Source organism: Ptychodera flava, chromosome 13, assembly GCF_041260155.1.
Source record: "Ptychodera flava strain L36383 chromosome 13, AS_Pfla_20210202, whole genome shotgun sequence".
In the NCBI taxonomy this organism is placed as follows: Eukaryota; Metazoa; Hemichordata; class Enteropneusta; family Ptychoderidae; genus Ptychodera; species Ptychodera flava.
This window is the reverse complement of record NC_091940.1, coordinates 11,260,526-11,276,402: the sequence shown is the minus strand read 5'-3', so window position 1 is coordinate 11,276,402 and position 15,877 is coordinate 11,260,526. Positions and strand designations below refer to the sequence as shown.

At 37.4% G+C, this 15,877-nt stretch overlaps 1 protein-coding gene across 1 annotated transcript in view; it reads right to left on the bottom strand.

Moving 5' to 3' along the window:
• The window catches only part of LOC139147403 (uncharacterized), a 68,780-nt gene that overhangs the window by 20,022 nt on the left and 32,881 nt on the right, over positions 1 to 15,877 (bottom strand). The window contains exons 9-12 of the mRNA XM_070718496.1: positions 2,970 to 3,098; positions 2,343 to 2,523; positions 1,471 to 1,580; positions 232 to 357 (exon numbers count right to left, since the gene is read on the bottom strand). Of these exons, the coding sequence (XP_070574597.1) occupies positions 232 to 357; positions 1,471 to 1,580; positions 2,343 to 2,523; positions 2,970 to 3,098 (546 nt within the window). The remainder of the gene's footprint in view (positions 1 to 231; positions 358 to 1,470; positions 1,581 to 2,342; positions 2,524 to 2,969; positions 3,099 to 15,877) is intronic.

Here is a 15,877-nt window from a genome sequence, read left to right as displayed (position 1 = left end):
ATTTACTGTACGGGGAGACATAAAATTTTGAACGAAGGCGGTGGATTTTTCATTGCTATAAGACTTACGAAAAGGAGACCTCACAATTGGTAGATCGGGAAAAATGTTTAAAGTTTTAGAGTCCAAATATCTTTCCCGGGGTGCATTTACCTTAAAGCAATAAATGAGATAAATTACACGAAAAGTACACCATGGAACAATACTTGAAGTTTGTGATATTAATATTCTTACCCAAGTCACACCATTTTCCAATCCATCCGCCGTGACAAACACAGCCAATTGATCGATCACATTTGATTGCTTCTTTACAATCGCACGTCATGTTACAGAAATCGCCGTAGAAGTTATCAATACAACCTATTAAGGAAAACAATACGGCACATCCCCAAACTATAAAATTAATTTTACATGAACAAATATTATCCACAATTGCGGTGGAGAATTGGACTAGATCTCTTACTGTACTATTGTAGAGTTTCTGTTTATTTCAATGAAGCCTAGTTCAAATCTACCTTGATCATGTACTTAACATTGAACAGGATTGGCATAATAATGTCGTAATAAATTGCGTATTGATAATGAAGGTACCATTCAAAATGAATATAATTTTCTTTTAAAATATGAGCTTAAGCTTTAACAAGCTCTAAATTAAAAATACCAGTACTTTACCCGATAGATCTGACGTCCCTCCCACTGGCCGTTGATAAATTTATTAAATCAATGTCAACACAATATACAGATGTTCTAAAGAGAAGAGGGAAGGACTCATCGGTTAATCTAAGGTCTGTACAGTTTTTTCGTCCCTTATAATTGCACTATAATCGTTGGCATTATCAATTTAAATTCACTACTTTTTCTTTTTGTATATGTAGTGTATACATTCAAGCACATAGGCTGAAAGCCTACGGTGCGATGAGAATGAATTAATTAAAATTAATTAAAAAAATGAAATTAAACGGATTCGAACCTCACATTTTGGGCTCAGTATTTCGACGATATCTCGTTTTAAGGTAGAACGTGCCCCGGGGACAGATATTTGGACTCTCAAACTTTTACAATTCTTTTCTGATCTACCACTTTTTGGGTCATTTTAAATCTCTTGGTGCAAGAAAACTTTCCACTGGCTAAGTTTTTCGAAATTAGAAAAAAAATATTTTTCACCATAGAGTTGACGTAGTGTTGGCGGCCCTTTCAAAATATCGGTAAATCTTGGGTTATTTGTTTCTTTATTACCAAAATTTGCAAGGCGACCCCCGATTTTTATTCTTAATTTTGAAAAAGAATGGTTAAGAGTTTCAGTTAGGAAATTTTGAGCAAAGGTTTAAGTTTATCACTTTCGAGGCGCACACTACCAAGGAAAACACATGCTGTGCTGTAAACATAAGAAACGTGCGAAATTTGGAAGTCTTTGTTCATGATGCTGTCTATTCTTACAAGGAAATTTAAAATGTAGAAACGAAACGTACGTACCTGAAAGTGTAACGGTAGCTTCAGCAGAGTATTCAACTCCATCTTGATCAGTAACTGAACATTGGTAAGTACCTGCATGCTCGTCCTCGAAGTGTTTAATTGTCAATTTACTGCAATATTGAGAGGACAAAGTTTATATCTACCTGATCTTGATTTTAAATGATTCGAAGCTTTTTAGGATTCAATTTTCCCCGACAATTACATTTTGTCACAAACAACGCCAATTTTTCACATCGCTTTCTTTTACGGAACAATCAATCAATCAATCAATCAATCAATCAAACAATCAATCAATCAATCAATCAATCAATCAATCAATCAATCAATCAATCAATCAATCAATCAATCAATCAATCAATCAATCAAAGCTATCGGCATTTTTCTGGACTTTATTTTGTTACACATACACACAGACACACACAGACTCACACACACACACACAATATATATATATATATATATATATATATATATACATGTATATATATATATTGGCGATACTTTGAACAACGCCACAGTTTTAAATAATTTTGAATAAATTCCCCTTTTTGTATGTCATTTTTGTAGTTTATCATTTTTCGAGTGACCCCCTCCAATTCTTATGATGCCGGCCATAAATGACGGCTCCCTAAGGGGAGCACATGATGAGAAAGAGCGCTGTCCATACTATTGCAGGTCACACCTTGACTCGTGGAGAAGACATTGTCATTTGATCGAAGTAACCGGGATGAAGGTTCTTTGTAAAATAGGTCTGACAAGTACACAGGAGCAGTGCCAGTAAAACTGTTCATTGCAATGTTTCAAGGTAAATGTCCGAATAGGGTTTCAAATATTAAACTTCCTTTATTGTATGTAACCTTCTGTCAACTGACCTGTAATCCATTTCATAATGGACGTGACGCGTCAATGTTCTGTTGGATGAAGCGTCGAAGAACGTCCATCTCATCGTATACAGTGAGACTATTTTAACGTTGTTATACTGACAGAAAAGATAGACCAGTTGACCATAACTTGCCTCAGACTTCATTGGTGTCACAGATATCTCCTTTAAGGCTACGATAACGGAAACATGTGATTTAAGAGTATAATAGATGTCCTCTTTTTTCTTTCAAAGCATGTGATTATAGTCACACCAATTAAATTACACCACTTTTCAGTCTACAGTCTGAAAAAACTTGGTTCTCTATTTAATGTAAGCCTCATACATGAACGAATTTCAAACATAATGAGGCTTTTACGTATTGAGCTACGGTTTTTTTCCGATGAGTCAAATGAACGCACAGAACAAAACTTAATTATGTTCACAAACATGTTTGTCTTTAAATAGACCAACACAACATCAAGTTTCAAACACGAGCCGCTAAATATCTAATTTTGTCTGTTTTGTACAAAAATGATCTGATAGAATGTTGCCATTTTTCATTAATTCGTGCAGTAATCCGTACAGAATAGCGAAAAGGTAGAGTATTCGGTGCAAAATGTAGTTTAGTCACTCTCACCTATATCGCAGGCAGGTCCATTCCATCCCTGGGAGCATTTACAAGCACCATTGAACCCATGGCAAGTAGCACCGTTCTGACATATGCAGTCTTTATCACAGAAAAAACCATATCGACCAGAAGGGCAGCCTGCGTAATAAACAAACACATGAAGACTACGCTGATATTGAGATGTATTGGCTCTGCATGCTGATCTTTATGTTTCTACTTTATGTGGCTGTGGGAGGCTTCGAAGAATAAGCAACATGAATCCATTGATTCCATTCTATAATGATGTAAGTCAGTGATATTTTGAGGTCTGTGAAAGTGGATTCCCTAGAATTGGACGTCGTCAAAGATCTTACAGAGTCATTTTACGATACTTGTATTATAGGATATATTTTACTACAGTTTATATTTTATTATAATATCTAATATATTTATGTCGCAAATGCAGCGATCTGATTGGTCGAGATGTGAAGAGAACCGTGGTATGTTCGCGATATTCCACGGCTGGTACATGCGCGAGCTTTCGGCAAGAGCAAAAATTTTTTTTGACGTTCCGTGCCAGAATTTTAATATACAGTTATGGTATAACAGCAATAAATCACACCCAGCGACGGTATACCACGAGATTTTGACCAGTTCACGACATATATGCACTCGCTATCGCTCGTGCATATATGTTGTGAACTGGTCAAAATCTCGTGGTATACCGTCGCTGGATGTGCATTATTGCTTAAATAATTGCATGACTTCTGTCCACTTCCTTCATAGTACTTTATGAATTTTATTTGCGTGAATGAAGACAAAATACATACATGTGCGAAAGAGAAGCTTAAATCTGGTGAGGGTCACAGAAATAGTTCTCGGGAACTAGTCGAGTCCATGACCCTAACAAAAAGTATACAGACTGCAGATAGTTATACGTAACTGTGTTGGATGACAAATTTGTATGTACATGGTGAAAACGTAAAACATTTGCTGTGCAAAAGGAGGCAACTGAAGAAAAATCTCAGGCTCTTTTACATGTTTACAATAAAGGTATAAAAGTATCATGTTCAAGAAAATCGTAGAGATATTAATCAATGGTCCAGAAGGTAAGCTTTCAGCGTTTTTAAATACATTCCTACTTGAAATACGTTTGATATCGCAAAGGAGCGAATTCCAGTGGTAGGTAGCTGCGTATTTTATGCCATGTTTACTTTGTGTAAGATTTACTCTAGGTACATAAAAAATTTCCTTGTTTGGAAAAGCGGGTTGGGTAATCGTGGGTTATTGAATCTAAATATTGACATCATAAGCAAAATGACCATGCAATAAATCAAAAATAAACATGCAAGTATGAAATTTACAGTCTAACCAGATATGAACTGTAAATGCTCACGTGTTTCATTATATATTGAAGTAATGTGTAAATTTGAACCTTTGCCACATGTTTGCAACTTCATTGAAATTATTATGATCAACATAATGAACAATAATCACCGCCGATTAATTCTAAAAGGTCATGAAGTATACAAATATGTAATTAGCTGAAATAAAAATATTAAAGTTATTTGACTGCTCTTATTGTATCACCACTTTATCTAGCAAGTGTAATTACCGTTGGCCAAGTCCTTCAAGCCATATATGCCGAGCTGTGAAAGCTCATTAGATATGCAAATTATAAATTAGCTGACATGAAAATGTGAAATGACTTTCGATATTGTTTTGACCTAGTACCTGGTATAATCATCAATGTACATAGCATGTTTTGCCAACTTTGATCAAGTAAATCCCGGTATATATCCCTAATAAGCAAAGTTAATTAAATATGTAAATTAGGAGTGGCTTTAGTAAAAATGCTTAGTGATGTGAATGTTGTATCATGGTATCTGCAATATGTGTAGCAAATTTTGTCAACTTAGGTCAAGTCAATTCAGATATACATCTCTAATTAGGAAAGTTCATTATATATGCAAATTAGGAATTGGCTGAAGAGAAAATGCTTGATGACTTTCAATAATATTGTATTATAGAGTCTTTAATGTACATAGCAAGTTTCATCAATTTTGATCAAGTCCATTCAGATAAATATCCCTAATTATGAAAATTCATTTAATATTAAAATTAGTTTTGGCTGAAGTAAAATGTCTTTTGACTTTCAATAATGTTATATCACAGTATCTTTGATGTATATAGTAAGTTTGAACAACTACAATCAAGTTAATTCAGATATATATCCCTAATTGGGAAAATTCATTAAATATGCAAATTCGGAATTGGCTGAAGTAAAAATGTTTAATGACTTTCAAAAATGTTGTACCATAGTGGCTTCAATACATGTAGCAAGTTTCATCAACTTTGGTCCAGTCATTTCAAATATATATTCCTAATTAAAAAGTTCATGAAATATGCAAATTAGGAATTGGCTGAAATTAAAACGCTTAATGACTTTCAATAATGTTAAATCATAGTATCTTTAATATACATACCAAATTTGGTTAATTTTGATCGAGTCAAATCAGACATATATCCCTAGTTAGGAAAGTTCATTAAATATGCAAATTAGCATTTATCTTTCATGTCACCCTTAATGGTTCCCACTGCTGATATATCTTGGTGTGATCAACATTTGTAGCAAATCTCATCAAATTGTGTGTAGTCGTTTTTTGCTCACGTGTTCACACACGTGAGCATATGTCGCAGCGATGTCTGTCTGTCTGTCTGTCTGTCTGTCTGTCTGTGGGTCCATTTTCTCAAAAACGGCTGAACGTATTTCAGTCAAATTTACTTGCTTCTGCATTCCCTGTGTGCGTTCCTAACACACAGCGTACACTGCGTACGTACGCAGGGCTAGCGAGAGAGTTGCCGACATCGACGGTTATTTACGAAAAGAGAATAAAAGACTGGCATTTTTGGAAGCGATCGAGTAGCTGAGGTAGGCAGGGATACGACTTGGGCCCAAGAAAGCTGAATTTCGGCAGTAATTTGGCTTTTTACGTCAAGTCCAAAAATGGATTTGAAGTCACCAACTCTACGTACGGGTCTTTGCAGGGCTGTGGTGAGCGGGGCTATTAGCTGTAGCGGAACACACAGCATCGTACGCAGGGCTAATACGTTCTCTACCTAGCCTCATGGCATGGAAGTGCTGATGAATAATAACTTTGATACCTGGCTCAAAATGAGACAACGTTTTACATGGGTCCGCTACACGACCGGTCGTACGACCATTTTCAAGTCGCAATCTTCAGTTGCAAATGGGGCATACCGTGCTATGTACGTGTAGGTCGTATATAGTATTGTTACAAATGTAACAAGGGTCAACTTCACGCAAAGTACCCGGATGTGCGGTAATAACGAAATTCGGCGCCGCGGCGTACTACATCGCCACATAAAAGCAAGTAGCTTGTGTGTCATTGGGTAAGGAACAAGCATGAAAGAAAAATGAATAAGACACGTAACTTACACGGTTAACCATTATTTTATTGAATTAAACGCATTTCAGAAATGACAGCAAATATTCACTTTGGATCTAGTTGTAATGTTGGTGCTATGATAAAGTATTAACTTGCGAGTGGATCAATATACATGACACGGCACCCTTGAATCACAAGTGCTATGACATATTTCATAACGATAAGTCACCAGTTCGTGATTTTTTTTTTCATTCGTTACTTAAGGTCGCGGCTTTTTCGATTCATTTTTGCAGATATTTTGCTCCGCGACCGGTCGCCAGGTCGCGGATTTAAATACTGAGATTTTCTACTACATATTTTTCTACGACCGGTCGCCAGGTCGCGGCTTTTTCGATTCAATTTTTGCAGATATTTTTCTCCGCGACCGGTCGCCAGGTCGCAGGTTTAAATACTGTGATTTTTTACAACATTTTTTCCGAGACCGGTCGCAAGGTTGCGGCTTAGATTTCACTTTTTGCAGGTATTTTTCTCCACGACCGGTCGCAAGGTCGCGGCTTGAAATAATGTGATATTTTACAACATTTTTTTCCGCGATCGGTCGCCAGGTCGTGGCTTTAAGTTTAGGTTTTTTTGTGTTTTTTTCCAGTATTTTCCGAGCTTGAGGTCGTGGCTGTGTTGAACTTTCCCCGACAACTTTCCGTCGTGGCACATACTTTACGATTGTTTGCCGTTTTTGAGACAAAAATGCGTAACATTTGTCGTACGTCGATACGCGTGGACAAATGCCTTTCTGTTCCATATTTTGCTGCATGCTGCGTACCATGCTAACTTGACCCCTGACCTCTCCAACATGGGGCATCGTTTTAGAGTTTAGAGTTCGCAACAACAGCGAGAGCTCCGTCTATGTGTAGTTTTGGACGTGCTGTTTATAGTTATACATCGTCATCGTTTGTCGTCTTATCATATCATAGTATTAGCGAATGCATAACAGACAAACACGATGCTAGGATGATGATGCCATCCACCTAAACGCCGTAAAATACATGTCTCCGACTCTTCTTTACGTCCATGAATGCTTCGTTGATCGCTAGCGATTAAGCTGATATGTTCGGGTTTTGAAAGTCACGTTGCGTTGCTCACTGCATCGGATAGAGTTTTTGCAGGAACAGTAATGATGCGGCTATATTGAAGACTTTATTTCATGTCTCGGGTTTGCTGCGAATCCGTATCCTTTGCCACTCGGGTAGCTTGGTCACTCCCAAAGAACATGTCAAGGAGTGGCAGGGCTCGTTTTCGCAGCAAGTCTCGGGTAAGGTCTCGGGTGTGATAGAGTGTTGTCGAATGGGATGTCAGCTCTTATCTCGGGGAGGACATCACTCGATCGTCTGAGTGTAAAAACTTGTAGGTTTAATAAGTTTAGGGAGCCTTCAGTATAAATTACAGGGTCTGGGCCGGGGAACTTGGGGGTCACTTTTTAGAAAATCTTCAAGGGGATGGTCACTTTTTAGAAATACTATACGGGGGAGGGTCACTTTTGACAGGAGCTGATTTTATGGCCAAACCATTGATTGTCCATTTGATATTTCCTGAATAGGAAACCACCAATAAAATACACCCATTCTTTTAACCCTTGAGTGCAGTAATTTTTCCTGCCAAAATTTTAGTGCAACATTTTACTAGTCTTTGTAAATTTTTCTGTAATGATTTGATAATTTTTATCAAATGTACATCACATTTCATTGGCAACACTGTCTTATCAAAATTTTTGCAAAAATTGGAAAAAATAGATTTGGGTATATTTTATAAAGGTGACAAAAATTGACTTTGGCGCTCAAAGGGTTAAATACGTACATATTATCTATAAGTTTCACAAGCAAAGAAGATGCAGTGGTATCCTACATTATAATAAACACTTTGAACAGTTATAATTGATAAAAGACAAGCGACAAAAACATATGCAAATTGCATAATGCAATAGGTGAAAAGTGTATATCAATTATCAAATGTACATAAATGCAAAGATTTTGTTAGTTTTATATAGTAAAAAATTGTGCATAGTTCTCTCATAGACCGCCATGCATAGTGAATCAACGTTTCGGTGAAATTCCAAAATAAAATTTCTTGCACAACCATGGACTTGTAACCACTCTATTCTAATCAAGAACGTACAAGAACATAAGCTTAAATATCAATAATCAAGTGTACACAAATAAACTTAGTTTCATCATTGACAGTTATGTATAGTGAACCACGTTTTAGATGAAATTCCAAATCAATTTCTTGTTCACAAATGCACATTTTACTTCCAAATTCAAGCAAAGTACATTAAAATACATTATCAAACATACATGATATACAGATATGGCATGTTTTGTGTGTGTGTGTGTGTGTGGGGGGGGGGTGGAATTGTCAATCATTTGCTGATAGACTCCATGTATTATGGTTTGATATTTCGGGATAAATAATATATCAGCCACACCTTGCCTGCTTATAGTTGCACAAAATATGGTCACCCTCCCTTAAATGTATGAAAAATACCACATCTCTTCAAAAATCCTTGAGTGATAAATTGCGACTGTCACTCCAAAAACACCATAATGTAAATTGGCTGGCACTGATAAAGTTATTCCTCGGGAGAATACCGCAGTTGTTGGGGAGGGTCAAGTTTTAGAATGTCGGAAAAGGGTGAGGGTCACATTTTACGGTACAGGTTTGCGCGGAATTCTCCGGGTCACCCCAATATAATTACTGAAGGCTCCCTATAGTTTACCTACACAAGCCCTCCCAAGTTCCGCTAGTGGACACTAGATTCAGGGCTATTAATCCTGGTACCTCGCGTTAATTTCATGATAATTTTTGTAAGAAGAGCAAGGGGAAAATATCTCAAAATGTCGAAGGAATTTTGCATTTTTTGTATGCCACCGAATGCCATGTGTGCTACGCGACCATACGACTTGGAGATTTGTTTCAGCTCGCGACTCTCGTGAATTCACAACCCTTAGTGATTGTCGAACCTGATGTCCTATCCGTATGTTGGTGTCATATCTAAAGAACCAAAATCTGCTCTAAGATTTTGTTTGGCTGTGGCAAGAACTGGATTTGTACGCGTGGGTTGCATTTTGTGCGTGCCATTTAAACGCGGTTTCAAAGCCTCGCTTTTTGACTTGTATTATCAGTGATTTTTTTTGGTTTGCGGTACATTTTCTTCACCGCAGGACTACTCTTGTGGTGTGTTCTTATCCCTGTCACTTGAGTATTTTGTAAATTTTTCATATTCTTTTGTGTGTTCTGTACAGGGCCTGTGACGTACGTGTAGTGAGTTTGTTAAGAAATCTTAATAATAATAATAATAATAATAATAACAAGGCAGTATTGCTGAAGGCAATGAGTACTTGGGCCGTGATAGAGTAATTTTGAGGACAATATATACTAGTATTCAATATGGTCTTGAATTTCCTCCTGTCAATTAGGCATTTGATTAACTGGTTATTAAACGAAGCAATGGCATGACAACGGCAAAATATGTCTAGCAACTTTTGTGGAGTTTGAGTTCTTTATTTATAGTGGAAATTGCTTAAACTCCTTAAATATTCAAATTACGTATACAGCAAATTTCTTTTGTTCTCGATGGTAGATGTCTAATAAATATTTGTATGTGCACAAATAAGATGGTGTTTGTTTAACTATATTTGGTGGAGATTTCAGAATCCGATCGTGACCACCCCCTCACAAAGTCTAATGGTGCGTCCCTAATTGAATTGTTCTGGGAAGCAAACTCAACATTACAGGATTTTATTAGAGCCAGTTATAGGGCCTGAGAGGTAACTGCAAAATTTAACCAACCTCAAGTTAACATTTAATTTTCGCAGATATTCATTGCTATCTATAAATTTTGCTTATGGCAGAATAGGCGAAACAAAGAAAAGATTTTTTTTAATTCTGCCATTTCCAAAGCTTGCCATACTATTTGAAAAAAGGGTATAAATGGAGTGGATTCCTGTCCCATCCTGAAGTAGGTTGCACCATGTTGTATTTGTAAAGATCGAAAGATTGCACGTGCACCATTTTTGGTGTTTATCATAATTGTATGGCAGTACTGTGGCCATATTCGGGAAGAGGACTGGTTGCCTTCCAGAAATCTATCCTTGTAGTTCAACTCAATGGATAATTATACTTGAATAAACATCGCAGAGTAAGAACATTTCCATGAACTAACTTTAATATAATAATAAAATCAAAATATATTCTCAAAAATTGTGCAAAATTTGCATCAACTTAATGAGTGTTTGATATAACCTACTAATCTATGAACTGCTAGACAAACTTTTGAACTGCTAATCAAGTGTCAAACATAGCACCAGAAATCGAAGCACAATGTGGAAACCTTTTTGAAAATAACACATTAACTTGCGAGTTTTTTCCTGAGGTAACATTAAAAACACAACTGAATTAACTATATTATCAAACAACATGTGCAATTATTACACGTAACTCTCTTGACAATTGGGTTTGGAAAAAATACAAGATTTATCCACTAAACGAGTGGTAACCTACACATGTATGAAACTATTGAACACATTTATCAAACATTCATTATCTATACAAGTTGAATAGTTGTTTGAATGGAAATTGTCAGTGAAACATGGTTAATTTGCCATTCTATATGAACAATGAGAGGAAGTGAAAAACACAACATAATTGGCTTTTAAGGTTATTTTTATGACAATTAGCAAAATGTCACCACAACAAATTACACTGCATTTTTACAATTGGTAGACTTGCTTTGTTTAACACTGTAGGATTACCGATTAATATACTGTCAGGAAATGGCCGAGTTAGCACTAATTTGGTGTATCCAGACGCAGATTCTGAAGTGATTGCATGCATGCATGCAAGCTGTTGTAAAACGATTCATTGACAATGACATAGTCCCCACTTGTAATAGGAGTATTAGTCTTGATGGGGCAGGGAAATGTGGTCATTAAGAAGTATCACTGAAGTGTACATGTTGAGATCTATGGGCACGTAGGTCTATGTTGTTTGTTCCCAATTTGAAACATCAGGCATGTCTAAGTTCTGGTTCTAAATCGGGAAAAAAGATCAGACCTCTAGCTGTATTGGCCAGCCAAGAAATACATATGTGCATAATAAATGAGGTACAAGATGTGACATCTTAGGGTCTAATATCTTATCAAAATTGAAGGGTATAGAACTTGTGGTTACTGAGTTATGCATATATATGTATAATCAAGGTCAAAGGTCATCAACACTGGACAAAATGCTTGATATGCGTGTAGCATATTTACGTATATTGACGTATATGGAACACAATACTAATTGCATATGCAGCGTATATATTTTTGTATATGGAACATTCCAATACGTTGATATGCGTATCGTATTTCTATGAAGATCATGAGTATACGTAATGCAGATCTTTGCACACTAAGTGTACACTGTAGTTTTGCATTTTATTAGCATACGTACTGTATACTTAATGTATTTAACACATGTACAGAATCAGTATATGTGTATATATTGTTGTATATCAAGCATTTTGCCCAGTGCAAGGTCACGTGACATTTTGAAAAAACATTGTATTGCTAATTAATCCCTATATGCCAAAAATCAGACCTCTAGCTCTATTCGCTTGCCCAGAATTAGATATGTACATAATTAATGAGGTAAAGCGTGTGTTGTCATAGGGTCTCCCATCCTACTGAATATAAAGAACATAGCACTTGTGGTTACTTATTTATTGGCATAAACGTATATTTAAGGTAAAAGGTCATCGAGGTCACATGACATTTTGTGAAAAAATTTCTACCCTATAGTTATCCCTATATACCAAAAATCGGACATCCAGCTCTATTGGCTTGCTCAGAATTAGATATGTGCATAATTAATGAAGAACAATATGTGGCGTCATAAGGTGTCCCATCAGACCAAATATGAAGGGTGTAGCACTTGTGGTTACTGAGTTGTGGACAAATATATATATTTGAGGTCAAAGGTCATTGAGGTCACGTGACATTTTGTCAAAATAATTGTATTGCTAAGTTATTCCTATATACCAAAAATCAGACCTCTAGCTCTATTGGCTCGCTCAAAATTAGATATGCGCATAATTAATGAAGTACAATATATGGTGTCATAAGGTGTCCTATCATACCAAATATGAAGGGTGTAGCACTTGTGGTTACTGAGTTGTGGACATATATGTATATTTGAGGTCAAAGGTCATTGAGGTCACGTGACGTTTTGTCAAACAAATTATATTGTTAACTTATCCCTATATACCAAACATCAGACTTCTAGCTCTATTGGCTCGCTCAAAATAAGATATGCGCATAATTAATGAGGTACAATATATGGTGTCATAAGGTGTCCAAACATACCAAATATGAAGGGTGTAGCACTTGTGGTACTGAGTTGTGGACAAATATGTATATTTGAGGTCAAAGGTCATTGAGGTCACGTGACGTTTTGTCAAACAAATTATATTGTTAACTTATCCCTATATACCAAAAATCAGACCTCTAGCTCTATTGGTTCGCTCAAAATTAGATATGCGCATAATTAATGGGGTACAATATGTGGCGTCATAAGGTGTCCCATCATACCAAATATGAAAGGTTTAGACAATAATGTATATTTGAGGTCAAAGGTCACCAAGGTCACATGATATTTTGTGAAATCTTCGTGAACCGATGGACTCACTGATGGACTCACGGACGGATATGACCCAATCTATAAGCCCCCAGGACTTTATCCGTGGGGACAAAAAACTGTGTCACTGCATCCTTTAGGCAATATGAATACGATGAGAAACTAAATATTTATTTTTCTTGGCCTTATACATGGGAGTCAATGGAGAACTGCCTTATACGTGGGAGTCTATGGAGGTGTAAACTAAAAAGTCCTCTAACACGGCCAAATTCGATCGCATTGTGAACAAATCGACGTGCATCTGTATGGGGTTGGGTACTGTTCTTGTGCAAAGTTTGAAAGAAATTGACCAGGGCATGTCTGAGATATCTGCGTGAACGGACGGACGGACGGACTGACATGACCAAACCTATAACTCCCCCAGGACTTCGTCCGTGGGCACTAAAAACAACGCAACAGTTATTACAGCTACACCGGCGGTAGGTTCATATCCAGAGCCCCGTACGTCTGCCGCCGCGCCGTCGCTTGAAAACAATCTCATAAACCTGGCCATGGGCAACTGTGTATGGGCAGCTGGATACTTGACTTCCCGGAGAAGGCGAGCTGTCACGTTCAAGCTCAGGATTATTTGTCGATCAAATTTCAGTAAATTTACCTTACCTAGATGAAATTGTCTATAGGCTGAAATTTCGCCGAAGTTTGACAAAATTACATCGATTTTTCAGGTTCATATCCGACATTTTTGAGTTTTGAGTGCAGACAGAAATAAGTTTTGAGGCAACATGGCTGCGACCCCATGTTGACCCCTAGCCCTAGCGTACGATGTGCAACAGCTAACACACAGCATCGTACGCAGCGAGAGAGTTGCCGATATCGACGGTTATTTACGAGAAGTGAATAAAAGACTGTCATTTTTGGAAGCGATCGAGTAGCTGAGGTAGGCTGGGATACGACTTGGGCCCAAGAACGCTGAATTTCGGCAGTAATTTTACGTCAAGTGCCAAAATGGATTTGAAGTCACCGACCCTACGTACGGGTCTTTGCAGGGCTGTGGTGAGCGGGGCGATTAGCATGACTAGCTGTAGCGGAACACACAGCATCGTACGCAGGGCTAGTTGACCCCAAGTGAAAATGTGTTCGCGATCAAATCTTCCTATATTTTTTTCAGAATTTTCGACAAAATCATTGCTTCTTACATCTTTTGTAAAATATAAAATACTAAAATAAAAATGCGATGTGCCATGTCTCCAGATTTCTAAAATATCGTTCGTTGACCGTTCGACGGAATACTCATTTCGCAAACTTGTGACGCAGTTGAAATTCAATACTGACCGCCAAATAATCTTAATGAGACGAGATCATTCTATACATCCTCCAAATTATCCAACCATTCGCGTTAGAGTTCAGCTCGCTTACAGTATCATAACATTCTTCGGCCTTCTTTTAGATCGACCCTAATCTCTCCCATTTAGGAAATAAATACACAAGCTACCTTGACAAAACTTCGTGCACCGTATCCAGGACCAAACGCACTACAAATCTGTCTTGACGTCATCATCTCCTTACATGGTAATCGGCATACCGTATTTTTTAGCAAAGGAGACACAGAATACGTCGGAGTATTCAGTTTCAAACGTATTACATCGTGTGATGTTGTCAAAAAAGGTATGTTACTGCAGTGGTATAAATTACAAACACAAAAGTTCAAATCAGTTTATTTTGGACTGGCTTTACCCAACATTTCATATTGTTTCCTATGCCAGATTTGACCACGTGCTTACTGGCGACCCCTTTACATGCAAATTTTGTGTCAAATGGTGTGTTCTCCTGAAAAACAAACGTACGATTTCTAAATGAAGGAGGCGAAATTTGCCCTCAAAACTCGAAACCACCCCTTTATGGGGTGTACCTAGCTATTTTGAACGAGCTTCTCGAATCTGCAGCTCTATTTCGAAATGATGGTCTGGTTTTCTCAGCTCACGGATAAGTGTTCTCCATCGCTGTGGGCATTACTATTCTCAACTGGGGGTACAGTTTCCAGTCGTAATGTTTTTCATTGTGTCCGGGATATAAACATTTCCTTTTCACACTTTTACTTGATTAACACTAGTCCACATCTTGTCAGCGATTAAACATGTTTCAAGTTTAAATGTTAAATTCTGGTCTCGAGCCCTCTTGTTCGACCAAACTGAAATTACCCCTCCCACTTTGGCTCGTCCAGTGGGTGTAGCAAGGGTCGTGCCATCGCCTATGAAACGGAGGGTGCATTAATTGTTGCATTTCGATGCACATTTTGATTATATTCAGAAGATTTTGTGGCAAAAACTCAGATAGAGAAGCATTGATATTCACATCTCACTTATTCAAGACTGGCTGAGAGCAGCACTTCCATTCAGTTAACATCATTACGCCATTTATTATGCCAAGAAAGATGAAGCCAAGACATTTTGCCCTCCCTGGTCTCAGCCAGAAATGGTTATACCTTACAGAGTTTTTTCCCACGGAATGAAAACAAATGTACTTGGGCTGAGGCCCAAGTACAATAATAATAATAATAATAATAGTAATATTATTATTTTCAGAAATCAGATATTCATTAGTTTTATTATGGTTCACCGTCTTTCATTGGCGAGTAGCCAGCGAGAGGTCTTTGGGAAAGAAAATAGAGTCGAGGCTCAAAGATATAACCTCTTAGGGACCGTTCAGTTTTTACGGCCTGGGGGGGGGCGGCAAAAAAATATAGACCCCCCCTTCATTTTTCGTGAAAAAAAGATGACCCCCCCCCTTTGTCAGATGAAAAAATTTGATGACCCATCCCCCCCCCCCCCGGCTGAAAAATAACCAAAACCCATATGTCAA